Source organism: Mirounga leonina, unplaced genomic scaffold (assembly GCF_011800145.1).
Source record: "Mirounga leonina isolate KUSES-001 unplaced genomic scaffold, KU_Mleo_1.0 Mir_93, whole genome shotgun sequence".
NCBI lineage: Eukaryota > Metazoa > Chordata > Mammalia > Carnivora > Phocidae > Mirounga > Mirounga leonina.
Window position 1 is genome coordinate 255,625 of NW_023270854.1, and position 27,728 is coordinate 283,352.

The 27,728-nt window shown below is 46.2% G+C and overlaps 2 protein-coding genes and 1 pseudogene across 6 annotated transcripts in view; 2 read left to right on the forward strand and 1 right to left on the reverse strand.

Annotated features, from left to right (window-relative positions):
* Positions 1–27,444, reverse strand: LOC118004613 (probable 2-ketogluconate reductase). 2 transcript variants are annotated; one of them, XM_034996042.1, is made up of 10 exons: positions 27,376–27,444; positions 14,805–14,934; positions 14,638–14,668; positions 14,307–14,383; positions 12,443–12,539; positions 8,469–8,853; positions 7,514–7,685; positions 5,888–6,066; positions 3,631–3,727; positions 1–359 (listed from the first exon to the last, which is right to left on the reverse strand). In XM_034996042.1, the coding sequence occupies exons 6-10, from the start codon at positions 8,848–8,850 to the stop codon at positions 203–205; spliced, it is 987 nt and encodes a 328-aa protein (XP_034851933.1). In that variant the 5' UTR covers positions 8,851–8,853; positions 12,443–12,539; positions 14,307–14,383; positions 14,638–14,668; positions 14,805–14,934; positions 27,376–27,444; the 3' UTR covers positions 1–202. The 2 variants fall into 2 exon arrangements, with proteins under 2 accessions (XP_034851933.1, XP_034851934.1); XM_034996043.1 differs by lacking the exons at positions 14,307–14,383; positions 14,638–14,668; positions 14,805–14,934 and having other exon boundaries at positions 178–359; positions 27,376–27,443.
* LOC118004612 lies at positions 22,436–24,558 on the forward strand (annotated as a pseudogene). Its single transcript, XR_004677642.1, has one exon. The product of XR_004677642.1 is annotated as an importin subunit alpha-1-like (transcript).
* Positions 27,445–27,476: 32 nt separating the features above from the next.
* TXNL4A (thioredoxin like 4A) overlaps positions 27,477–27,728 on the forward strand; it is a 13,200-nt gene continuing 12,948 nt past the window's right edge. For 2 of the 3 annotated variants that reach the window (XM_034996048.1, XM_034996047.1), the window contains exon 1: positions 27,487–27,556. The gene's annotated coding sequence lies outside the window, so the exon portion shown is untranslated. Of the gene's footprint in view, positions 27,557–27,728 lie in introns of all 3 variants that reach the window. The other variant, XM_034996050.1, reaches the window with a different exon arrangement.

Below are 27,728 nucleotides of genomic sequence, written 5' to 3' on the forward strand. Positions count from 1 at the left end.
TTGTTTTAAATGTATTTATTTACCTGATCTCCACTCCCTAGGTGGGGCCTCAAACAGGACCCTGACATCTTCCGACTGAGCCAGCCAGGCCCCCTTTGGCCAAAAGAATATTAAACCAATCTATATAATGGACTCTAGTAAAACACAAAATAAGATTTTTTCCCCATTTAATCTGTCATCGCACTGACCAGCCCACATACGATCATTTAAGTAGCACTTCGTTAGGAATGGGAAGGCCATTGAGAGAAGCCAGGATGCTTTCCACCAGATTCTCCATCATCTGTCGTCTGGCTTGGTGAGTAGCACTTCCAATGTGAGGTGTCAGAGTGATGTTCCTCAACTTCAATAAAGGATGATCTCTGAAATGCAGATTAATTGATGAAAACTGTTCAGCATGGTTTGGTGTCTCTAATTTCACATTCTGGTTTGATACCCTCATGCCGAGAAGGGGAGGCTGTGGGTAGCCTTACAGCATGACCCCACTCATCTAATGCCAGTAAGTGGGGGGCAGCATTTTGGGGGGCGAAACAAGTATCCTAGTCACACCCAGACCATTAGCACACAATGCCATGACATGGGGTGGATTAAACAACACTGGCCCCCAAAACAGAAGAGGCCCTTGGGGATCTGGATGCTAGTCTAGGCATCATGGGACAGGCTGAATGTGCCTTTAATGAGTAGTGGCATTCAGAGGGGAAAGATTAACTGGAGGGGGAGTTCTCTTCCCCAAAGAAGGCAGAGGATGGGAGTCAGCTGGAAAAAGAAGGAAGTGTTAGTGAAGGGGGTCAGGGGGACTCACACAATGATGGTAACCCCAGCAACCAGCACTAGGAAAGGGCAGTGACCTGACCCGGCAGGGCCTCTTGACTGTTTTAATACAAAAGCCAAAGTAAGCATGCAGCAATAAGCCTTCATCCTTTGGGAATATTATGGACCCCAAATCTGTGGAAATTCTCTGGGGGCACTTGTAATTTATATCAATGCACTATGACTGTCCTTGCCCCCAGGGCTGATCAAAGTGAAGACAGAGCCTATAATACCGTTAGCAGGGCAGAAACTACTCAAAAAAACACTTCTGTCCTCCTGCTAGGAAGGAGGTGGGCCCTACTATCTAACAGCACACGCCGGACACCAGTCTCAGTATGAGGTTGTCCCCACGACTCAGAACTCAGAAAAACAGAGTCGTGGCCAATTGTAACAACACCTGTCCAGAGTATTTGGCGTACAGGCAAGACCTGATTTGTTCTGTCATGAAACTGAATTGTACCAGCACAACATTGCAGCACTGGCATTGCTGAGATTTAAGTCACAGGATAACACTGACAAGCTTTGGGAGAGACCCCTGTCCTTGCCCTGTGACTTGTTAGTGAAGCTACCAAAAAGCTCATTCAGCAGACTCGGCAACAGGTGAGCCGTAAGCTTCTAGGTTTCTGAATAAATTGACAACTGTCTAGAATGCTCATGCTTCTTAATTGATACTGACATTCTTTTGTTCTACATTAGTGGTTCTCAAACATTGGGTCTCAGGTACACTCTTCAGGTCAGTATTTTTTTGTTGTTAATTTTTTTTTTTTTTAAGTAGGCTCCACCCCCAATGTGGGGCTTGAATTCACAACCCTGAGGTCAAGAGTCGCGCTCTCTACCAACAGCCAGCCATGCACCCCAGGACCTCTTTACACTCTTTTAAAAAATTTTTAAGATTTTATTTATTTGAGTGAGAGAGAGAGTGCAAGTGAGAGGCAGAGGGAGAAGCAGACTCCCCGCTGAGCAGGGAGCCCCATGCGGGGCTCGATCCCAGAACCCTGGGATCACACCCTGAGCTGAAGACAGACACTTAACCGACTGAGCCACCCAGGTGCCCCTCTTTACACTCTTAAAATTGAGAATCACAAAAAGCATTTGTTTTTATGGGTTGTATCTGTCAACATTTATTGTATTAGAGATTAAAACTAAAAAAAGATTAATACAATAACAGAAGCACACCTTTCATTAGTTGTCAGAGTGATGATGTCATCAGTCTGTACTGAAACATCAGTGAAAAATTATGACTGTACAGACCCCTCAAAGCGTCTCCAGACCACATTCTGAGAAACTATTCTAAATAAACTTGTTTGTGGTTTTTTGTTTTTTTTTTTTTTTTCAGAAATGTAAGTTCTATGGTCAGTCTTGATAAACTTAAGATACTAAATTTGGTTGTAATATCAAACATCCAGCTGACAGTAATTTGCTTACTAGACAGAAATCAAAGCTGGAGGAATCAAACCTGGCTTAATGAATGACACCAAGATTCAAAATAAATGACAGAATCAAGACTCCAGTCCCAACAGGCTGGATCAATGGGTCAAAACACAAGCATGGAGGGCGCCTGGGTGGCTCAGCTGGTTAAGCGACTGCCTTCGGCTCAGGTCATGATCCTGGAGTCCCTGGATCGAGTCCCACATCGGGCTCCCTGCTCGGCAGGGAGCCTGCTTCTGCCTCTGACCCTCCCCCCTCTCATGTGCTCTCTCTCTCTCATTCTCTCTGTCTCAAATAAATAAATAAATAAAATCTTCAAAACACAAGCATGGAGCGCCTAGGTGGCTCAGTCAGTGGAGTGTCCAACTCTTGATGGAGACCCTGGAGTTGGGGCTCAGCAGGGCATCTATGTGAGACTCTCCCTCACCCTCTGCCCCCCCATGCATGCATGCATGCATGCTCCATGCACCCTCTCTCTCTCTCTCTCAAAAAATACACAGGGGTGCCTGGGTGGCTCAGTCGGTTAAGCGTCTGCCTTCAGCTCAGGTCGTGATCCCAGGGTCCTGGGATTGAGCCCCGCATCGGGCTCCCTGCTCCGCGGGAAGCCTGCTTCTCCCTCTCCCTCTGCATGCCGCTGCCCCTGCTTGTGCTCTCTCTGACAAATAACTAAAATCTTTTAAATAAAAATAAAATGTCCTTAAGACACAGAAGCAAATTACATTAAATAGAAATAAATGTAAAATTCCACGCATATATTTAAAAGACGAGGGAATAATTTCAATTTTTGCTGACTAAAAATGGAATGAACTAAGAATGCAATAGGCCTGCTAGGAATACACACTGCGAAACCAACCTGCGTGGTCAGACCCCAACATGAAGGCTGTGTTCAGGTCTTGAGAGCACATTATCAAAGGACCTCAAAAACTAAAGTGCTAGAAGCATTAATGATGACAAGGTGTCTGGAAATGCTACCATTTCAGCTGTGATCGGGGGACCTGAAGATACTTAACCTCAGACACATGGCGGTTGTCGGACAATACACAAGGTTTGTAAAGAGGACAATGGTCAGGGACTCTGATGCCCCAAGGGCAAATCAGGGTCATTGGCTAAGGCAAGGACTGTTCTGGTTGGATAGGAGCAAGACTGTCCAGTGCAGTCTCCACCCATGGGGGCTGCTGCCCGAAAGCTCAGAGCTCCCTCTGCACGGAGGTGTTGAAACAGACGTCTGGCCATCTGCAGAACCGGACAGGTCACCAGAGGCCTGCTCAGACCCCTCCACGGCTGAGACCCTGCCGGTTTGTGACTTAACACGGCTGCAAAAGCCAAAAACAGTGACTGCTGGAGGAGTGCCCTCCGTGCCTCGAGAGAGATGGCAGTTCTGTCCGGCTTCCTTACCTGGGCAGGGGCTCCGGGTACGTCACATCCAGCGCTGCCCCTTTGATGACCCCAGTCTGAAGAGCCTCCATCAGCGCGTCCTGATCGACTAACAGACCTGAGTCAACGAGACAAGGCCTCTGCGTTACTATGGTCAGGCAGGACCTGGGAAGGACGCTGTTCCAAACACGTCTTGGTCCTGTCAAACGTCTGACAAAGAACGTGTGAGCTTCATTCTGCCAATTCATTATTAGACGTGGCAAGCCTGCCACGTGCCAGGCAGTGCGCTAAGCCCCGCACACACGCTATCTCACTGAATCCTCCAAGAACCTGGCAAAGTCAGCATTCGTTTTACACGTGAGGAACTGAGGCCTGACCCCAGCTCACACAGCTCCTAACAGAGCAACCCAGATCTGAGCTCAGGTTTGTTTAAGCTCTGGCCTGGGCCTCTCACTTTACACACCACCTCCCCAGGTTACAGACACAGCCCCCAGACATTGCAAACACACTTTAAAAACTAAACCACAAGCACAATCCACAACTGTCATTTCAAATACAGAAGAGCAGAAGCTGAGAAGAAAACCCCTTCCTTGAGGCAGAGACTGGCAAGGAGCCGAACTCCAGCATCCTTTCCGCTGACTGATGGAGGGGCGGCCTGCTGGTCAGGACACAGAGCGCCCCTGGTGTGTGGGGGGCTGCTGCTGGAGATGCCTCGTCCCACGCCCTTTCCTGGGCAGGTTTTCCAGAATCTTGAGTATGTTCACCAGCCTCTGACATTACTGAAACTACCTAAGGCACTGGTCCTTCCAGCTCGCCTACAGGGCCTGAATTTTCAGAGAACTCTCAAGCATGTTAGCTCAGCCCTGTGCGGTTTTCTGCTCTTCCGACACCAACTCTTTTTGGGTTCCCAAACCCAATTCCAACATGGGGGGGGGACCTCCTCCAAGACCAAGCAATTCTTGGGATAGCAGCAAGGTGTCTGAGACTTCAACTCCATTCTGACACTGTCTGCCTTGGAAATAGCATCTGATCTCACAGGTTAAGGGCTCAGTCCTATAAGACTGCCTCCTGCCCCCGAATTCAGACACCAGTCGGAAATCCCAGGATGTGACTTGTGCTTCTGACCAACTGGCTGCAGATTGGAGGTTCCAGTGACCTCCTCCGTAATTTGCTGCAGCGGCCCACAGAACTCAGGGAAACACGTTTACCTGTTTGTTAAAGGGTATGACAAAGAGTAAGAATCAAGAGCCAGATGAAGAGGTGCACAGGGAGCGGTCTGGGGAAAGGGTGTGGAGCTTCCATGCCCTCTCCCGACAGCCACTCTTCCCAGTCTCCAGGTGTTCACCAATCCGGAAAATTCCGAACCCAGCCCTTTTGGGTTTTTAGGGAGGCTTCTTCGCATAGCCACGATTGATTAAATCATTGACCATTGGCTGACTGAACCTCCAGGCCCTTTCCCCTCCCCAGAGGTCAGGCGTGGGGCCAAAAGTTCCAGCCCTCTGATCACATGGTTGGACCTCCTGGCAGCTTGAGTGAGTGGGTTCCAGAAGTCGCCTTCATTAACAAAAGACACCTTTAGCACTCTCAACACTTGGGAAACGTTGAGGGTTTGGGGAGCAGAGAGCCAGGCACTGTGGATGAAGACCACAGCCGAATGACCAAACCTGTATTTCTTACAAATTACAATCTCAGGTGGCAAGCACTGTTTTCCTCGTTTTACGGATGAGACACATGTGCTGTTGGTAGCCCCAGGTGTCACCGTCCTCTGGCTCTGAACCCCACAAAGGTGCATGGCCTGGATGTTTGACAGCAAGCAGCACTGATCCTCAGATTCTTTATAAATGCCACACCAACCAACCCACAACACATGCAACTACGTCCTGTATATAAACACAAAGCACTACATAAATAAGTTACTTACTTTTTAAAGTGAAGGCTCAGAAAATTCATCCCCATAAATTTTGCTTAATTACACCTGGAAGACCAAACTATAATGCCCCTACCCCAAGTAGATGCCCAAATTGGGCTGTGAAAGCCCCATATTGTAACATTCTCATCCTTTTTGTTATTAATTTGAGTTTCAAAGTGATGTGAAAACAAAAATCAGAAGTATCTCTAAACAGGAAGTAGACTCCCTCGAACTCAGCATCCCCATCTCAGTGGACTTTTGGACGCCACAGCCATTGGGAGAAAGGCAGATCAGAGGAGCTGCATGGCCGGGGCGTTTCCTCCCGCATGACTGTCCAGCCCCCGGGCCCACACTCCGTGGAGACAGTACCTCTGCCGATGTTGATGAGAATGGCCGTGGGCTTCATCAGACTCAGCTCCCTCTTCCCAATCAGCCTCTGGGTCTGGGGTGTCAGGCTCACAGCCAACAGCACGAAGTCTGATCGCTGAAGCAGGTCATCCAGACTCTCACAGTAAGTGGCACCAACAGCTTCCTCCTCCTCTAATTTCCTATGAAGGAACAAGGAAGAAAAACCACGTTCTCCAATCAGAAATTCATCACATTGCCCCAGGAAGGAGGTTCTGAGGGGAGCCAAGGGCGTGGCCTGTCACCACTGGCTCCAGGACCCATGGGAACCCCGTGGGCACCTCTGGGTTCTCGGAGAGGAGGCCTCAGGGTCTGTGGGAGTTCACACCAGACTGAGGCTCCTTGAGGCCAGGAGCTTCTTGTCACTTGAACCCCCAGAGCCTGGTACAAGTCCGACAGTGCACCAGATATACGCTCAGCGACCACAGAACATTACTGAAAGGAAGTAGGTTCCACTCAAGTCACAGCACGAGCATGTACTTCTGTGACCACAGAGCATCACTAATGTGGGCAAACACATCCAGGTTTCCAGAAAACACACAAACAGAACAGGAAAGGGCCTAGGAATGCTGCTTATCACGCAGAAACCAAGGATCCCAGAGTCTGAAGCAGGCAGACTTTTGTGTTTTGTTTTGGTTCAATCCTAATTCCTGCTTGGGCCACCCCAAACAGCTGGTTATTCAGCAGAGGTTCCAAGATCCTAGAGGTCACAGCATCCTAGGCAGCCGCCACGGCTCTACAAATATGGAATTCCAAATTACACAAATTCTCTCCTAACATGTGTTTGGGTCAGTGGACAGCCCCGAGGAAGGACGAACACCGTGCCCACATCACACACTTTGTCCTGCAAGAAGCCTGGCCTCTGTGTGTGTGTGTGTTCATCACAAGGAAAGTTGTCACACCTAAGTCTCTTCACTGTCCATAGTGCAAACACTGACTGAAAAGACAATCTCCCAGCTCACCATGTCTCCAAGAGTTCCTCACCAGCTGGGAATGTGGTCCACAGGCAGTGGGAGGCCCCTGAAAGGCTGTAAACAATGGCCATCATCTGGCTGGTTTGCAAGGAGGGCTGGAGGTTCAAGAGCAGAAGTGAGCAGTCCCGTAGGAGAAATATGTATTTCAGGTGAGAAAGGACGGGGCCTGAGCCAGTGGCATAGATGAAGTGAGAGAGAATAGGCAGGTCTGAAGGCTGTTTGGAGACGGAGCCAACAAGCCTGGGCACTGGGCTGAGGGAGAGCCTGCACACTTAAGGACGCGGGTCCCTCGCTGAGAGCCAACACGTCCGTCAGTATTAAAGGGACCAGTCAAGTTGCTCAGTGGGTATGGACAGCTTCTCCCTTTCACTTTAGAAATTTAAAAAATACAATTGTGAGTTAAAATCTCTTCTGGTGAATGTTTTTAATAAAAAAAGTCTCAGCCACATTCCTAGGTAATCACCATCGCTTTCTTGACCATCATCCTTATTTTTTGGAGAGAAAGAGCAGGGGAGTCTTATGAAAAACGGGGAGATCCTATATCCAAGCCATATTGAAGGCCGTAACGGTACAAGTTCTGCTCAGTTAATTTCAGGTCCATTTTCTGAATGTTTACCTGCGTCTCCTGTTGTGATACAGAACCTTCATTTCGAATGCTTTGGCTCTCTGAGCAATCTTATAACCAATGCTGCCCATGCCAATGAGTCCCAGAGTGGCCCCCGTCACCTCTTGACCCATCCAATTTGTAGAAAATTTCTCTGTATCTGGTGCACTGGCCAACATATGACCTAAAATATAAAAGGTACAGAGTGAGTGGTGGGGATGGCACCACACACAGAAGCCCACACCCTCCCTGGGGCCTTCTGACTCCACAGCGCTCACACCTCTCTGACCACAGACAAAGGTTTCTGTAAGGGCTGAAGGGGGGGACAAACGGCAATTTCCTCGTAACAAAACCAGAGCATCCTGGTAGAAAGCTTTAAAACACCAGCTTCTTTTACATTAAGGAAGGCCTTCTGGTTAAAATTTGTTGGTGTTGTTATGTGTGTGTGCATGCGCATGAACCACAGCCAGACCAGAAAGAGCCTGGTTCTCGCTTCCCCTTTCCTCAGGTGTCTTCGTACCCAAGTCCACCGGGAGGGAGAGGGAAGGGCTGAACTGCTCCGCTGCCCTTCAGGGGGCCCTCCCAGAGATGTCCAGGGTGTGCAGAGGTCCTGCCTTCTTACTCGGAGGCCTTCACCCCAGCAGAGACTGCTGACTAACCAAGGAATGACCCCCAGGGCATTTCCATGGAGATGCTGAAATTACTTCCACCGTCAAGGGAATGAGTGGAAGCTGGTGGGGGGCGGACAGGGCTGCCGTCAGACAGACTGCAGGCCGCCATGTGCCGGGGAGCTGGGCTCGGGCCCTCAATGGGCCCAATTCCCAAGTGCAACAAAGTCCTGGATACAGTGTGAAGAAGTCAGGGCCCAGGAAAGACTTGTTGTTTGAAAACAAAATTACGTTATCATCTCTGCTATCCTCTGTCATCTGCTCTCTTTGGAAAACCAGCATCTCCAATGGCTGTTTACCTTCCACGACCCTGCGAGCGGCCGCCAGCAGTAAAGCCATCCCCATGTCGGCTGTGGGGCTGGACACGGCCTGTGGTGTGTTGGCTACCTTCACACCAAAGCTGGCGATGAGCTTCAGGTCCAGGTGATCGAGACCTACTCCTGCGCTGGCAATTATCTTCAAGGAGGGCAGGCTCCCCAGGAGCTCCTGGTCAATAGCTGGCCTTCCTCCCCAGATATATACAGCTTGGATCTTTGGGCCAAATTGCATTTTATTTTCCAAAAATTCTTGCAAGGTAATGAGATTAAAGTGTTTCTGCAGATCTCCAACATGATCTTCACATATACCATAAGATCCCTCCAATCCAGACACCAACACGCCAGGTAAGTCCTGATCCCCCATGGCCTGCAGGAAGACAAGCACGATTTCTGCTGTCAAAACGTCTTTAAAAGAACAATCAATATGATCCTGTAGCTCCCTGCTACTCCGCCTGTGCTCTTTTAGGGTTCTGAGCACCCGATTTCCAACATGGGGGATCCCCCACTCACAACTCCAAGCAATTCTCAGGATACCAGCTGAGTGTCCCAGTGTCCGAGAATTCAACTCAATTCTGACACTATCTACCCAAAGATAGCATCAGATCCCACACATTAAGGGCTGAGTCCTCTAAGACTGCCCACCCCACCTTCCGACACCAGTCACAGGCACCAGGCTGCTCCCTGTGCTTCTGACCCACTGGCAGATTGGAGTTTCCAACCACCTCCTCCTTAGGTTCTTCGAACTCGCCAGAGCAGCTCACAGACCTCGGGGGCACTGCCTCGTGCTTCCCAGTTCCTTAAAGGATACGATAAAGGACACGAAGAGTGAGGTGCCAGACAACTGAGTTTCTGTCGTCATGGAGCTTGGGGCCGGCTCATCGTAGAAGAGTTGTTTCCCTAAGCGTGGAAGGTCTCCAGAAAGGACCAAAAAGCTGACCTCTTGGGTTTTTATGGAGGCTTCATTGCGTAGCCAGGATTAATGAAATCATTGGCCACTGGTGGAGTCAACCTGCATCCTCTCCCCAGAGGTCAGGGATGGGGCTGAAACTTCCAACCTCTGATCACAAGGTTGGTCCTCCTGGCAGCCCTCCCCGCCCTGGGGTGGGGTCCCAAAGTCACCTTCATTAAGACCATGTCACCTTTCTGGCTCAGAAGCATTTCCAGGAACCGGATAAAGACCAAATACATCAGGTATATTTTGATCATCTGAACAACCAAATACATATTTCTCATAAATCACTGCAGTTACTCTAGATTTTCTAAATTACATCAACACTGGAATTCATTTTATTTCTTGGACCAATCCCTATAATACCTGAGGGCAACAGACCCACCCCTCTGAAGTCACCAATGTCTCCATCACGCCCACTTTCCTCCCTATCCTACTTGGGTCTTTATTTCTACCTTTCAGCAGTGGTGGCAGCCTCTCAGACGGCCTCCAAAGATCTCCCTCCTGCCAACCACATCTTTGCGTGACCCCAACCCTGGTGCTTCAGGTAAAGAGAAGACAGCAGAAGCAATGGGAGGTCACCATGTGGGCTCTCTTTCTCCCATTCCTGGGGGAGGCCAGGGCCATGCTGGGAGACATCCCTGTGCAGACGCCCATGTGAGTGAACTTGGAAGCAGATCTAAGAGGCCTGCCAACAGCCTGGTGAGCAGGGAGGTGACCACAGCCCTGGCCAACCCTCCATTAATGTTTCATAAGATCGTGGGCCAGAACCACCTGGGTAAGCCACTCCTGGATTCCTGACCCAAAAACCTGGGAGGTCATAGAGTTTGTTTTTACAGCCACTGAAATTTAGGTAATTTGTTATATATGCAGCAGTAACTAATTAGACCATTTTTTACTGTGAAAATAAAAGATAGGTTATTATCTGCCAAATGGATTAAATAAAGTTTTATGATCCTTGTTCCTTTTTTTTATTTTTTATTTTATTTATTTATTTATTTATTTGAGAGAGAGAGAGCGAGAGAGAAACAGCATGAGAGGGGATAGGATCAGAGGGAGAAGCAGGCTCCCCGCTGAGCCGGGAGCCCGATGTGGGACTCATCCCAGGACTCCGGGATCATGACCTGAGCCGAAGGCAGTCGCTTAACCAACTGAGCCACCCAGGCGCCCTATGATCCTTGTTCCTAACTAAAGATATTTTTAATATTTTATAACTTTCCTCCACAAGGAAAACAAAGCAGGATTAGGTCTAGACAAGTTGGGCTCTGGGTTCAGACCAACCGCTCTGCTGGGCTGGGCTTTTCTCTGAAACTCACTTTCCTCAAACATAAAAGGAGGGCAACACACAGCCTTGCTGGTGGCCCCAACCACGAGAGAACATGTAGAGCCTGGAGAATCAACTGTAAGCTTTCAACAAACGGAAGTTACTAACATTTCAACCTGAACAATGTAGACATTTACCCAAGTCTCTAAAAATTAACAGACTACACCAAAAAGGGAGATTGAATTCATAAAACACAGCATAATTTCTTTTTTTTTAATAAGATTTTTAAAAAATTTTATTTGAGAGAGAGCACGCACAAGCAGGGGAGAGGGGCAGAGGGAAAGTGAGAAGCAAACTCCCCACTGAGCAGGGAGCTCAATGAGGGGCTTGATCCCAGGACCCTGGGATCATGACCTGAGCCGAAGGCAGATGCTTAACCAACTGAGCTACCCAGGCACCCCCACAGTAGAATTTCTTAAAATCCTATTTTCTCATGTATCTTTCTCCCTTAACATTGGACAGATGGGCCCAATACCCCCCAAATTGTCCTCACTTCCCCAATGTGCAAGATTCGCCTCAAATCCACACCGCCAGCTTTGATCTTCTCTACAACCCCTGTCAAAGCCCATTGTCTCGCTACCAGCAGTCCTGCTCCCTCCATGAGTCCAAAACCAAAGTCGTTTGTTCTCGGTCCCCCACACAGACCATGGGCCCAGATTCTGCACAAAAGAGGCTCAGGAAAAAAAAAAAAGAGTCTCAGAAAATAGGCTGAAAAACAAGAATTCTCCTTAATGAGGGGTAGGTGGGAATGATCTAATCAGCACTTGACTAGATAAGGGACCTAAAAGGTTAGAATATGCCAAAGGGTTGCCGGATTCCTTGACAATGTTTGGGGTTCAGGGTTACTGAAAACAGCACCATTTTCACCTTTTACGTGTCCTTTCTCCAGTCACCAGGTATCAGCAAATCCAATATAACTTAAAACCAATACTATCGTCTCAAGTACTAGCAAAAACAGGTGCTTTGAGAAATGGCCTGTCAGGGAACGCCTGGGTGGCTCAGTCGGTGAAGCGTCTGCCTTCCGCTCAGGTCATGATCCCAGAGCCTGCTTCTCCCTCTGGCCCTGCCACCCCCCCTGCTTGTGCTCGCACATTCTCTTTCTCTCTGACAAATAAATACAATCTTAAAAAGAGAGAGAGAGAAATGGCCTGGCAGGGCTTGCTAAACACTGAAGAAAAAACTGAATTCATGTAAGGGAGTAAATTATACTAAAATCTGATATGGGTAGCTGAATCTTATCTACTTAAAGCTTAATCTGCCATTACGGGGTGCCTGGGTGGCTCAGTCAGTTAAGCTTCTCCCTCTCCCTGCTACTCCACCTGCTCCTGATCTCTCTCTCTCTCTGTCAAATAAATAAATAAAATGTTTAAAAAATATAAATAAAATAAAGCTTACTCTGCCATTGCCTAGAGCTTAGAAAAATAGTAAATCCCTGTCCAAGTTGATCTTTAGATTCTGGCAGAGTCCCTGAAGCTGCCTTAAGTCCTCTCTCTCCAGGAGGCAGGTATAAATGAGGTCGATTTTCCTTGCTAAATCTTTAGGATTGAGCAATGCAGGTCTGGATGGGTATTAGAATTCTACTTGGCCCACCTGTTCCAAGTAACGCCCAAGGTCACAGCCACACCCATGTCGCAGAGCTTGATTTAGTCGCTGGCCCAGGCGACACCCCTGGGGCACATTTACCTTTTCAAAAGACCGCCGGGGCGCCTCGCTGGCTCAGTGGGTAGTGCAAGCGACTCGATCTCAGGTCAGTTCAAGCCCCAGGTGGGCGTGGAGCATACTTTAAAAAAAAAAAAAAGATAAAAACACCCTAGCCTCCGGAGCACCTACTTCACAGTAAACACCAGGGGTCACGGAGCGCAGCAATCACGCACCTGCTCTCCGCCCCGCCCCAGGCCCCGCCCCAGGCCCCGCCCCAGGCCCCGCCCCGGCTCCACCTTCCGAAGGCCCCGCCCACAGGCCCCACCCTCAACCCACCCTTCACTCGGCTCCCAGGATGCCAGACCCACCCCTGAGGCCGCCCGGCCATGCCCTCAGCACAGCAAAAACGGCTTTTTTGGAAGGAATTGAAACTGAAGACAAACAAGCTATGGCAAAAACCATACGCTGGTCCAACAAATTAGGAGAAAGTTGGACAAAGTCCCTTAGACAAAAGCAAGAGTTCAGGGTGACGACAGTTTGCCATCACTTGGGTTGCAGGAAAAGCTGATTTCATCTTTTCCTGCTGGAGCCTGTAACTGATGATTCTTCAGGTTGAGTTCTTCCGTTAGGGTCTCTAATTGACAATTCTTCCTGTAATTGACCTTCCATGGGGGGCGGGGGAGCACCCCCTTCTGGCCTTCCTACTCCATTTTAGTGAAGTTTCCCTTTATTAATTTTCACATTTCTTAGTCAAAAATACTATCTCGGGAGATGTCTGGGCTAATTATGTTTTTTTTAAATAGACTAAATGGTACTAGTAAGACAGGTAATGGGTCGCTTAAAGCCGCGTCTTTAGGAAACTGTCATTGGGTCCTGGCTTCACTTGCCACCTCTACTGTGATGGTTCTCCAGTTTTTACGCCCTCTCTCACGGAACTCTGGAAGCTGCCTAACTACCCTCTCCTCATGGACTCCCTTTGCTATCTTTTTCCCCATACATGGCAGCCTAGGTGATTGAAAAATACATAAAGCTGGTATGTTCACTGCCAGCTAAAGCCCCTTGGCAGCTCACCTTGCTCATATGGTCAAGTCCAAAATCCTGAGCACAGCCTCCGAGGCCCCCATTCCCTGGCCTGCCCACCTCTGCAAACCCCTTGAGTGTTCCTATCGTCAGCTGCATATCTTCTGCCAGGTGCCCCAAACTGCCAGGCTGCTGGCCCTGGACTTGTTCCCAGGTTGCCTGGACCCAAACCCAGCCCTTCCTCTAGTCCTCATTCATCGGGCAGGTCATCCCTTGGGGGGAAGGCTTTTCCGAACTCCCTGCTGAATGTGCTCACCCTGGACTCGCCCCCATAGGACTCCGTCATGGATCCAAGTTAAATGTATGATTTTCTGGTAAGATCAGGCCTTCTGCTAGACCCCGCTCCATGAGGGCAGGGACTCAGACATGTTGAAGTCCATTTCAAGCATTCCTGTCCAGCACACGTATGTGCTCAATAAAGATTTGCTGAATAACTATGGAATGAATGATATGTGAAGAAAGGAAAGTTTCCCAAAACAGAACTGCCCAGAATGTACAGGCTGAAAGAGGACATGGAGTTTTACTATTTTCCTTTTTCTTTTTTTTTTTTAAGATTTTATTTATTTGACAGAGAGAGACACAGCGAGAGAGGGAACACAAGCAGGGGGAGTGGGAGAGGGAGAAGCAGGCTTCCTGCAGAGCAGGGAGCCTGATGCAGGGCTCAATCCTAAGACCCTGGGATCATGACCCAAGCCGAAGGCAGATGCTTAACAACTGAGCCACCCAGGCACCTGGAGTTTTACTATTTCTATCTCAAGATCATAACAAAGCTCTTAAGCCAGGATTGACTTGCAAAAAATGAAATTACCAGTATCCAAATACCCACCCTAAATGCTCTATCAACTTCAGTCCAGCAAGAATCCAAACTGCCCCACAATCCCTGCTGTGTTCAGTTGGAAGTCACTATAGTAAAAAAAAAAAATAAGAATTTGATAAAACCGGCTTTAACTTTATTACTAAATGCACACAAGAGTATTTATAACATGTGTGAGTTATAAAAATAGTAATAAAATGAACCCGTTATGTGTTATATATATGTATATATTCCTTAGTATATTAAGAAATATACCATTCCCGTTACTTTTGAAGTTTTTTGTGTCACTCCCCGTGGCTCCAGAGGTAACCCCTACTTTGAATTTAGTGATATACAGGCATACCTCGGAGATACTGCGGGTTTGGTTCCAAGCCCTGCAATAAAGCAAGTATCACAATAAAGCAAGTCAAGTGATTTTTTTTGTTTCCTAGTGCATATAAAAATTATGTTTACACCATACTGTAGTCTATTAACTATGCAAGAGCATTGTGTGTAAAAAAATGTACATACCTTAATTTTAAAATACTTTATTCCAAAAAATGTTAACCACCACCTGGGCTGTGAGTTGTAATCTTTTTGCTGGTGGAGGGTCTTGCCCCGATGTTGGTGGCTGCTGAAGGCTGGGTGGCCATGGCAATTTCTTAAAACAAGACAACAATGAAGTTTGCCACATCAATTGGCTATTCCTTTCACAAACAATTTCTTTGTGGCACTCGAAGCTATTTGATAGCATTTTACCCACAGCAGAACTTCTTTCAAAATTGGAGTCAACCCTCTCAAACCCTACAGTCTTATCAACTAAACGTATGTAATATTCTAAATCCTTTGTTGTCATTTCAACAATTTTCACAGCATCTTCACCAGGAGTAGATTCCATCTCGAAAAACCCATTTCTTTGCTCATCTATAAGAAGCAACTTCCTGGAGTGCCTGGGTGGCTTTCGGTTAAGCATCCAACTCTTGATTTCGACTCAGGCCATGATCTGGGGTTGGTGGATGGAGCCCCACACTGGGCTCTGCACTCAGTGCTCTCTCTCCCTCTGCCCCTGCTCCTCTCCCCTACTGCTCATGGGTGTGTGCTCTCTCCCTAAAAAAGAAAAAAGCAGCAGCAACTCCCCACCCATTCAAGTTTTATCATGAGACCGCAATTCAGTCCCATCTTCAGGCTCACTTCTAACTCTAGTTCTCTTGCTATTTACACCACATCTGCAGTGACTTCCTCCACTGACGTCCTGAACTCCTCAAACTCAACCATGAGGGCTGGAATCAACATCTTCAAAACTCCTGTTAATGTTGATATTTTGACCTCTTCCCTAAATTTTAATTCCAGGGCTGTCTGGGTGGCTCAGTCGGTTAAGCCACCAACTCTTGGTTTTGGCTGAGGCCATGATCCCAAGGTCATGAGATCAAGCCGCACATCGGGCTCCTCACTCAGCAGGGAGATGGCTTGAGATTCTCTCCCTCCCTCCTTCTATATGCTTCCCCCCACCCAGCAAGCACACGCACTCTCTCTCTAAAAATAAATATATATATATTTAAAAATGTTAATTCCACTATAGTTAGCATACAGTGTTAGTTTCAGGTGTACAATATAGTGATCTCAACAGTTCTTTATATTACTCAGCACTCATCAAGTGTACTCTTGATCCCCATCACCTATTTCACCCATCCCCCACCCACCTCCCCTCTGGTGACCATCAGTGTGTTCTCTATAGTTAAGAATGTTTTGGGAATGGGGCACCCGGGTGGCTCAGTCATTAAGCATCTGCCTTCGGCTCAGGTCATAATCCCAGGGTCCTGGGATCGAGCCCCACATCGGGCTCCCTGCTCAGCAGGAAGCCTGCTTCTCCCTCTCCCACTCACCCTGCTTGTGTTCCTGTTCTCGCTCTCTCTCTGTCAAATAAATAAATAAAATCTTAAAAAAAAAAAAAGAATGTTTTGGGGCTCCTGACTGGCTCAGTTGGAAGAGCATGTGACTCTTGACCTCCAGGTTATAACTTTGAGCCTCACGTTGGGTATAGAGATTACTTAAATAAATGAACTTAAAAAAAAAAAAAAAAAGAGCATTTTTTGGGTTGTCTCTTCCCCCCCCTTTTTTTTTTAAGATTTTATTTATTTGAGAGAGAATGAGAGAGACAGAGAGAGCACGAGCAGGGGGAGGGACAGAAGCAGACTCCCCACTAAGCAAGGAGCCTGATGCGGAGCCCAATCCCAGGACCCCAGGACCCCTGAGCCGAAGGCAGATGCCCAACTGACTGAGCCACCCAGGTGCCCCACCCCCTTTGTTTCTTATGTTCTACATATGAGTGAAGTTATACGGTATTTGTCTTTCTCTGGTTTATTTCACTTAGCATCATACTCTCTAGATCCATCCATGTTGTTGCAAATGGCAATATTTTAATGGCTTTTTAATGGCTGAATAACATTCCATTGTGTATATATCACATCTTCTATATCTATTCACCTATTAATGGACACTGGGCTGCTTCTGTAGTTTGGCTATTATAGATAATGCTGCAATAAACATAAGAGTGCATATATCCCTTTGAATTTGTTTTCATATTCTTTGGGTAAATACCCAGTAGTGTGATTCCTAGATCATTGAGTATTTCTATTTTTAATTTCTTGAGAAACCTCCATACTGTCTTACAGAGTGGCTACACCAGTTTGCATTCCCACCAACAGTACATGAGGGTTCCTCTTTCTCCACATCCTTGTCAACACTTGCTGTTCTTTGTCTTCCTGAGTTTAGCCATTCTGACAGGTGTGAGGTAACATCTCATTGTGGTTTTGATTTGCATTTCCCTGATGATGAGTGATACTGAGTATCTGTTCATGTGTCTGTTGGCCCTCTGTTTGTCTTCTTTGGAGAAACGTCTGTTCATGTCTTCTGCCCATTTTTAAATTGGATTATTTGGGTTTTCTTGGTATTGAGTTATATAAGTTCTTTACGTATTTTGGATACTAACCCTTTGTTGGATATGTCATTTGCAAATATTTTCTCCCATTCAATAGGTTGCCTTTTAGTTTCGTTGGTCATTTCCTTTGCTGTGCAGCTTTTTATTTTATTTAAATTCAATTACTTAACATATAGTCTATTATTAGTTTCAGGGGTAGAGTTCAGTGATTCATCAGTTGCATATGACACCCAGTGCTCACTACATCATGTGCCCTCCTTAATGCCCATCCCTCCAGCAATCCTCAATTTGTTCCCTATAGTTAAGAGTCTCTTATGGTTTGTCTCCTCTCTAATTTCATCTTATTTTTTCCCCCTCTGTTCCCCTATGATCCTCTGTTTTGTTTCTGAAGTTTTTTATTTTTATGTAGTCCCAATAGTTTATTTTTGCTTGTGTTTCTCTTGCCTCAGGAGACATATCTAGAAAGATGTTGCTATGACCAATACAGAAATTACTGTCTGTGCTCTCTTCTAGGATTTTTATAGTTTCAGGTCTCACATTTAGGTCCTTAATCCATTTTGAGTTTATTTTTGTGTATGGTGGTCCAGTTTTCCCAACACCATTTTTTGAAGAGACTGTCTTTTTCCCATTGCATAGTCTTTCCTCCTTTGTTGAAGATTAATTGACCTTGTAAGTATGGGTTTATTTCTGGACTTTATTCTGTTCCATTGATCTATGTGTCTATTTTTGTGCCAGTAACATACTGTTTTGATTACTACAGTTTTGTAACATAACTTGAAGTCTGGAATTGTGATATCTCTGGTTTTGTTTTTGTTTTTGTTTTTTTTTTTTTTAAAGATTTTATTTATTTATATGAGAGAGAGAGAGCATGAGGGGGGGAGGGTCAGAGGGAGAAGCAGACTCTCCACTGAGCAGGGAGCCCGATGTGGGACTCGATCCTGGGCCTCCAGGATCATGACCTGAGCTGAAGGCAGTCGCTTAACCAACTGAGCCACCCAGGCGCCCCTCGTTTTTCTTTTTCAAGACTGCTTTGGTTATTTGGGGTCTTTTGTGGTTCCAAACAAATTTTAGGATTGTTTGTTCTAGTTCTGTGAAAAATGCTGTTGGTAGTTTGATAGGGATTGCATTAAATCTGTAGATTGCCTTGGGTAGTATAGACATTTAGTAATATTTTTTCTTCCAATCCATGAGCATGGAATATCTTTCCATTTTTGTGTATCATCTTCAATTTCTTTTACTAAGGTTTTATAGTTTTCAGAGTACAGGTCTTTTGAGAAACCTCCTAGGTTTTTTATTTCTAGGTATTTTACTATTTTCGGGAATCACAAATGATCTTAATGGCATCTAGAATAGTGAATCCTTGGAGCGCCTGGGTGGCTCATTCAGTTGAGTGTCCGACTTGGTTTTTGCTCAGGTCATGATCTCAGGGTCATGCGATTGAGCCCTACACCAGGCTCTGTGCTTGGCACGGAGTCTGCTTGAGATTCTTTCCCTCTCCATCTCGCTCCCCCTCTGTTCCTCCCCCAGCTTGTGCTCTCTCTCTAAAATTAATTTAAAAAAAAAATTTTTTTTTTAGATTTTATTTATTTGACAGAGAGAGACACAGCGAGAGAGGGAACACAAGCAGGGGGAGTGGGAGAGGGAGAAGCAGGCTTCCCGCTGAGCAGGGAGCCCGATGCGGGGCTCGATCCCAGGACCCTGGGATCATGACCTGAGCTGAAGGCAGACGCTTAACGACTGAGCCACCCAGGCGCCCCTAAAATAAATAAAATCTTTAGAATACTGAATCCTTTCCAGAAGATTTTCTTTTTTTTTTCTTAAGAGTTTAAATTTTTTTTTTTTTTAAGATTTTATTTATTTATTTGAGACAGAGAGAATGAGAGACAGAGAGCATGAGAGGGAGAAGTAGACTCCCTGCCGAGCAGGGAGCCTGACGTGGGACTCGATCCCGGGACTCCAGGATCATGACCTGAGCCGAAGGCAGTCGCTTAACCAGCTGAGCCACCCAGGCGCCCTCCAGAAGATTTTCAATTTCCTTTGCCCACATCCATCAGGAGAATCACTATCTATGGCAGATATAGCCCTACAAAATGTATTTAATAAGATCTGAAAGTTGAAATCACTCCTTGATCTCTGGTCTACAGAATGGATGTTGTGTTAACAGTCATGAAAATAACACTAATCTCGTTGCACATATCCATCCGAGCTCTTGGGTGATCAGGGGTACTGTCAATGAGCAACAACATTTTAAAAGGAATCTTTTTTTTCTGAGGGGTAGGTTTCAACAGTGGGTTTAAAATATTCGGTAAACCATGTTGTAAACAGATGTGCTGTTATCCAGGCTTTGTTATTGCATTTCTAGAGCATAGGCCCAGTAGATCTAGCTTAAGGGCCCTAGGATTTTCAGAATGGTCATTGGCTCCAACTTAAGGTCACCAGGTACTTGAGCCCCTAACCAGAGAGTCAGCCTGTCCTTTGAAGCTTTCAAGTCAGGTACTGACTTCTCTTTTCTAGCTGAGAAAGTCCTAGAGATGGCATCCACTTCCAATAGAACACTGCTTCATCTACATTGAAAATCTGTTGGTTAGTTGTCTCAGCTGGATCTTCTGGAGAACTTTCTGCAGCTTCTACATCAGCACTTACTGCTTCATCTTATACTTGTATGCTATGGAGATGACTTCTCTCCTGAAACCTCATGATCCGACCTCTGCCAGCTTCAGATTTTTCTTCTGCAGCTCCTCACCTCTCTCAGCCTTCATAGAATTGAAGAGAGTTAGGGCCTGGCTCTGGTTTAGGCTTTGGCTTAAGAGAATGCTGTGGCTGGTTTCATTTTCTGTCCAGACCAAACTTTCTCTATATCAGCAATAAAGCTATTTTGCTTTCTTATTGTTTGTGCATTCACTGGAGTAGATCTTTTTAATTTCCTTCAAGAACTTTCCTTTGCATTCACAACTAGGCTGTTTGGTACAAAGAGGCCTAGCTTTTGGCCTATCTCAGCTTTCACCATGCCTTTCTTACTAAGCTTAATCATTTCTAACTTTTTTTATAAAGATTTTAATTATTTACTTGACGGCGAGAGAGCCAGAGAGCAGAAGCAGGGGAAATGGCAGAGGCAGAGGGAGAAACAGGCTTCCTGCTGAGTAGGGAGCCCGATATGGGACTCAATCCCAGGACCCCAGGATCATGACCTGAGCCCAAGGAAGACAGTTAACCAACTGAGCCCCCATTTCTAACTTTTGATTTAAAGTGAGAGTTGTGTGACTCTTCCTTTCCGTTGAACACTTAGAGGCCATTGTGGGTTATTAATTGGCCTAATTTCAATATTGTCTCAGGGAATAGGGAGGCCTGAGGAGAGGGAGAGAAATGGGGAATGGCCAGTGGGTAGAACAGTCAGAATACAGACATTTACATATTAAGTTCACCATCTTACATTGTAACGGAACCCAAGTTCGTCAGTCCAATGAGCAGCAGACAATCACTGAGATATCAAGTATGCAGCAAGGAGAGAGTTTATTTGCGAGGCAGCCAAACAAGGAGATAGGAGGAAAACCCTCCCATCCACCTCCCCAGAGGAGGAGAGTCAGAGAAATTTACACATAAAAACGGTCTGGGTAAAAGTCCACCTGTGGGGCGCCTGGGTGGCTCAGTTGGTTAAGCGACTGCCTTCGGCTCAGGTCATGATCCTGGAGTCCCAGGATCAAGTCCCACATTGGGCTCCCTGCTTGGCGGGGGGTCTGCTTCTCCTTCTGACCCTCTTCCCTCTCGTGCTCTCTGTCTCATTCTCTCTCTCTCAAATAAAAAAGAAAAAAAAAAGTCCACCTGTGTTTAATCATCTACACCTGCGATTAGTCTCACTGACCCTTGGTTACTGCTTTCAATATGAGCACAGTCGTGGTACCTCAACACGATTACGAAAGTAACATCAGAGATCACTAGTCACAGATCACCATAACAAATATAATAATGAAAACATCTGGAATAGTGCGAGAACTACCAAAATATAAGAGACAGGAAGTGAGCAAATGCTGTTGGAAAAATTGCCACAAACCTTCAACTTCTAAAAAATGCAGTATCTGTGAAGTGCAATAAAATGAGGTGTGCCTACAGATAAAGGATAGAGGTAGAATTAGCCTAAACAATATATGGTTTGGTTTGACATAGTTTTGAATTTTATGTTCAGGAATTATACCTTATGTAGTCTTTGGTGACCTGTTTTTTTCCTAAGCTCATCACTATGTGGAGGCTCAGTCATTCATCTACATAGTGTCAACAAGTACATCTCAGTTTATCTATTTCTCTGCAGTTGGATAATTGCATTTCTCTTAGTATAAATAAGGTTGAGCATTGGCCATGTTCACAGAGAACATGCTCTATATATTTGAGGGTTTCTCCCAAGAGTTCAGCTCTGGTCCCTTTAGCAGGCCTGGACATAGGGATTTCTGCAGCTAAGCAAACTTAGTCCTGGGTGATAGGTTCTTTCCCTTCCTGACCATACCCCACCCAGAGGGAGGGGTCCTTTCGGAACTCCTTTGCTTGGCTTGAGGTGGGGTGGAAACACCCCTTTCCTCTCCAAAGGGAAGAAAATGAAAATGGAAATACACAGCACTCCACAATTTCCTCCAAAGAAATGATGTCACATTGTTCCCCAACATATTTCTTCACCTCCTCTTATATATCCTTAAGATCGACGGACAAAGAATGTGTAAACTATTCTTTCCTCTGCAAAATCTGGAGGAAGCTGCTCTGGTTTCTTGCTTTGAAACATGTAAGCATTTTATTTTTTACTTTTATTTTTATTTATTTATTTATTTATTTATTTTTAAAGATTTTATTTATTTATTTGAGAGAGAGAATGAGAGAGACAGAGAGCACATGAGAGGGGGGAGGGTCAGAGGGAGAAGCAGGCTCCCTGCCGAGCAGGGAGCCTGATGCGGGACTCGATCCTGGAACTCCAGGATCATGACCTGAGCCGAAGGCAGTCGCTTAACCAACTGAGCCACCCAGGCGCCCTACTTTTATTTTTTTTTAAGATTTATTTATTTGAGAGAAAGAGAGCAGGTGCGCACGTGAGCAGGGGGAGGGACAAAGGGAGAGGGAGAGAGAACCTCAAGCAGACTCCCCACTAAGCATGGAGCCCCACTTGGGGCTCAATCTCACAACCCTAAGATCATGACCTGAGCTGAAATCAAGAGTCAGGCACTTAACCGACTGAGCCCCCCAAGCACCTCTCTCTTGCCACTTCTATTCAATATTGTACTGCATGTCTTAGCCAGGGCAGCTAGGCAAGAAAATAATGAAAAGTATCCAGATTAGAAAAGAAGTAAAACTGTCCCGGGGAAATTTAAATCGCGCCGGCCGGCTGCACGAGCCACACCGTCTTTGGGGTGATCCGTGGTGGACGTTTTGAGGGCAGCTGTCCCGCAGCCTGCGCACCCCGGACCGCCTCCTGTGGAAGCCTGAGCCGGCCGTGTAGCTTTCTCCCTTTGTCTCATAACCATGTCCACCAACGAGAATGCTAATTCACCAGCTGCCCGCCTTAACAGATTCAAGAACAAGGGGAAAGACAGTACAGAAATGAGGCGGCGCCGAATAGAAGTTAATGTGGAGATGAGGAAAGCTAAGAAGGATGACCAGATGCTGAAAAGGAGAAACGTAAGCTCATTTCCTGATGAGGCTACCTCTCCACTGCAGGAAAACCACAACAACCAGGGCACTGTAAATTGGTCTGTTGATGACATTGTCAAAGGCATAAATAGCAACAATTTGGAAAGCCAGCTCCAGGCTACTCAAGCTGCTAGGAAACTGCTTTCTAGGGAAAAACAGCCCCCCATAGACAACATAATCCGGGCTGGTTTGATTCCAAAGTTTGTGTCCTTCTTGGGCAGAACTGGATTGTAGTCCCATTCAGTTTGAATCTGCCTGGGCTCTCACTAACATTGCTTCTGGGACGTCAGAACAGACCAAGGCTGTGGTAGATGGAGGTGCTATCCCAGCATTCATTTCTCTGTTGGCATCTTCCCATGCCCACATCAGTGAACAAGCTGTATGGGCTCTAGGAAACATTACAGGTGATGGGTCAGTTTTATGAGACTTGGTTATCAAGTACAATGCAGGTGACCCACTATTGGCTCTCCTTGCAGTTCCTGATATGTCATCTTTAGCATGTGGTTACTTACGTAACCTTACCTGGACACTTTCAAAGCTTTGTCCCAACAAGAATCCTGCACCCCCATTAGATGCTGTTGAGCAGATTCTTCCTACCTTAGTTTGTCTCCTGCATCATGATGATCCAGAAGTACCGGCAGATACCTGCTGGGCCATTTCCTACCTTACTGATGGTCCAAATGAATGGATTGAAATGGTGTGAAAACAGGAGTTGTGCCCCAGCTTGTGAAGCTTCTAGGAGCTACTGAATTGCCCATTGTGACTCCTGCGCTAAGAGCCATAGGAAATATTGTCACTGAGACAGATGAACAGACTCAGGTTGTAATAGATGCAGGAGCACCTGCTGTTTTTCCCAGCTTCCTAACGAACCCCAAAACTCATATTCAGAAGGAAGCTACGTGGACAATGTCAAACATCACAGCTGGTCGCCAGGACCAGATACAGCAAGTTGTGAATCATGGATTAGTCCCATTCCTCATTGGTGTTCTCTCTAAGGCAGACTTTAAGACACAAAAGGAAGCTGTCTGGGCTGTGACCAACTATACAAGTGGTGGGACAGCTGACCAGATTGTATACCTCGTTCATTGTGGCATAATAGAACCATTGATGAACCTCTTAAAAGCAAAAGACACCAAAATTATTCTGGTTATTCTGGATGCCATTTCAAACATCTTTCAGGCTGCTGAGAAACTAGGTGAAACTGAGAAACTTAGTATAATGATTGAAGAACGTGGAGGTTTGGACAAAATTGAAGCTCTACAAAACCATGAAAATGAGTCTGTGTACAAAGCTTCATTAAACTTGATTGAGAAGTATTTCTCTGTAGAGGAAGAGGAAGATCAGAATGTCGTGCCAGAAACTACCTCTGAAGGCTATACGTTCCAAGTTCAGGGTGGCACTCCCGAGACCTTTAACTTTTAGATTGTACAGCTGAGGCAGAAAGTTGTTTGTTGTGTACTCTGTTTGGTAGAAGTTTGTCTTACTATTTCTCTACTAAGAACCCTTTTTAAATGTGTTTTGTTATTGTAGCACTTTTTACAACGAAACTACTTGACCAGTTCCAAACTGTACAACCTCTATGAAGCTCCTCCTCTCAATGGGTTTCTTATTTCTATGTGGAATCTCCTCTCTTGCAGTGTCCTGTAAATAAAGATTAAATTCCACTCTTTTCTTTAAAAAAAAGTAAAACTGTCCCTATTTGCACATGACATGATCTTGTACATAGAGAATCCTAGGGCGCCTGGGTGGCTCAGTTGGTTGAGCAGCTGTCTTCAGCTCAGGTCATGATCCTGGGGTCCTGGGATGGAGTCCAGCATTGGGCTCCCTGCTTGGTGGGGAGCCTGCTTCTCTCTCTCCCTCTGCCCCTCACCCTGCATGTGCACTCGCTCTCTTTCTCTCTCTCTGACAAATAAATAAATGGATTCTTAAAAAAAAAAAAAAGAATAAAATACTTAGGAATAAATTTAATCTCCTCCCCTAAAAAAAGTGCAAGATGTGAACCCTGGAAAATATAAAAGTTATAGAAATAAAGAAGACCTAAGTAAAGGGAAAGACATCCTATGCCCATAGAAGACTTAACATTAAGATGGCAATACAGTGCTCTCTAAATTGATGTACAGAGTCAGCACAATCCCTATCAAAATCCCAGCTGCCCTTTTTGCAGAAACTGACAAGCTAATCCTAAAGTTCATATGGAAACGCAAGAGACCCAGAATAGCCAAACCAATCATGAAAAGAAATAAAGTTGGGGGACTCGTACTTCCTAATTTCAAGACTTACTACAAAGCTACAATGATCAAGACAGTGTGGTACTGACATAAGGTTAGACATACAAATCAATGGAATAGAATTGACAATCCAGAAATAAATCCTTATATTTGAAGTCCACTGATTTCCAACAAAAGTGCCAAGACAACTTGACAGGGAAAGAATAATCTTCCCAACAAATGGTGCCAGAACAGTGGATATCCACATGGAAAAGAATGAAGTTGGACACCTAACACCAACATACACAAAAGTTAACCCAAAGTGATCATAGACCTAAATGTAAAAGTTAATGGGGGCACCTGGCTGGCTCAGCCCGTGGAGCATGCAACGCTTGATCTCCAGGTCATGAGTTCAAGTGCCACGCTGAGCCTAGAGCTTACTTAAAAAAAAAAAAAAAAAAAGAAGTTAAAACTATAAAACTCTTAGAAGAAAGCAGAAGTAAATATTCACAACCTTGAGTTAGGCAATGCTTTCTTAGATATGACACCAAACGCACAAGCAACAAAAGGAAAAATAAACAGGAACTAATGAAAATTTAAAACTTTTGTGCTGCAAATGATACCAATAAAAAGTGAAAAGTCAATCAACAGAATGGAAAAAATATTTTAAAAACATGTATCTGATGAAAACTCTTAAAACTCAATAATAAAGATAACTAATCCAATTTTTTAAATGGGCAAAGGATATGAACAGACATTTCTCCAAATGGAGAATAAGTATATGAAAAGATGCTCTATAGACCATTATGAAAATACAAGTCAATTATGGAAATACAAGTCAAAATGACAGTTATCACTCCACATCAACCACGAGGCCGTAATAAAAAATACGCAAATAACAAGTAGGCAAAGATGTGGAGAAATCAAACCCCTCACACTTTGCTGTTGGGAATGTTAAAAGGTGCAGCCTAGGGGCACCTGGGGGGCTCAGTAGGTGAAGCGTCTGCTTCTCCCTCTCCTTCTGCCCCTCCCCCTCCACTTGTGCTCTCCCTGGCTCACTCTCTCAAATACATAAAATCTAAAAAAAAAAAAAAAAAAAGTGCAGCCACTTTTAAAAACAGTTTGGCAATTCCACAAAATGTTAAACACAGTTATCATAAGACCCAGGCATTCCACACATATATACCCAGAAAAATGAAAACTTAAATCCATACAAAAACTTACACAGATGTTCGCAGCAGCATTATGCATAATGGTCAGAAAGTGGAAACAGCCAAATGTCAATTAGCTGATGGATAAGTAAAATGCATATATCCATATAATGGAATATTAACCAGCAATAAAAAGGACTAAATCCTGATGCCCACTACACTATGAGCTTTAAGATGCTGCTGAAAGAAAGAAGTCGGTCACAGAAGACTCCATCATGTATGCTTCCACTTAGATGAAATGTCTAGTTAGTGGTTACCAGAGGATGAAGGGAAGAAGGGAACTGGGAATTTTTCCAGGATGATGAAAACTTTCTGAAATTAGATTGTAGTGGTGGTTCTGCAACTCTTAAGAAAACCACCTTCACTTAAAGGAGTGAATCTTACAGTATGTACATGATCCTCAAATAAGCTTGTTAACAAAAAAGATGCATCTGGAGGTGGATACGGGTGATGGTTGAATAATAACTTCTATATTATATGTATTTTATACAATAACTTATGCCTTAGCTTGGAGACCCCTTCTGTTGACAAACTGGTTTGACAAGTAAATCAACTGTATATATGTCTGGAAAGCATGATTGCCATGATTAATTTCAGGGGACTTGGTGTGGAGTAAACAGGACAAGTCCTTCTTCATTGATGTCATCCTCTCTGCCCAGCGGTCTTCTGTCCCCAGGTCACAGGGGTCCTCTGTCTCCAGTCCCCCCAATCCCAGGGGTCCTGTGTCCAGTCCCCCCTCTCCCCCAGTCCCAGGGACCCTCTCTGTCCAGTCTCCCCCAGTCCCAGGGGTCCTCTCTGTCCAGTGTCCCCCTCCGACCCAGCCACAGGGGTCCTCTCTGTCCAGTCCCCCCTCCCCCCCAGTCACAGGGGTCCTCTCCGTCCGGATCCGAACCCCGCCTCGTTGGTCCGCTCAGCCAGCTGCCCCCTCCGCACCCCCGGGTCGCCGTGGCGCCGCGGTGAAGCTGGGTCTCTCCGACGGCCCTGACCGGGACGGACAACAAGTCCGGTAAGGCCGGGCCCCTGGTGACCGCGGCGGCACCTCGGAACACCTACCCCCCCGGGTCCGCGCGGAGACCACCTACCCGCACGCGCACCGCCCCCGCGCTGCCCGGAGCCCAGCCCCTCTGGCGTCACGCCCCTCCCAGCGCCGAGCGCGCTTCCCACGTCGGCGGACACGCGCACGCTTTCGTCGGCGCGCACGCAGCGTCCGGCACGCGTACACGCCTGGAAGGACCGCAGCGCGGGACGCTGTAGTCCGCAGAGGTGCGAGCGAAGGCCGGTGGGGGGCGGGGGGGCAAGGGGGCTGGGGAGGGAGGGAGGGGCGGGAGCCGAAGGAGGCGGGAGGCGATCACCAGGGGTCTCCGCGCCGGGGCTGGGGTCTGCGGGCCTGCTCTCAGTCCCGTCCCCCTTCCTGGGGTAGCGCCCGGGGGTCGGG

What these genes read in the sequence shown, in the direction of transcription:
- LOC118004613 (XM_034996042.1), bottom strand. Translation starts at nt 8,850, where the DNA reads ATGGGGGATCAGGACTTACCTGGCGTGTTGGTGTCTGGATTGGAGGGA. An exon ending in TCTCATCAACATCGGCAGAG is followed by an intron (nt 3,728 to 5,887) that starts GTACTGTCTCCA and finishes TCGTTGACTCAG; the next exon opens with GTCTGTTAGTCGATCAGGAC. An exon ending in TACCCGGAGCCCCTGCCCAG is followed by an intron (nt 360 to 3,630) that starts GTAAGGAAGCCG and finishes TCTGCATTTCAG; the next exon opens with AGATCATCCTTTATTGAAGT.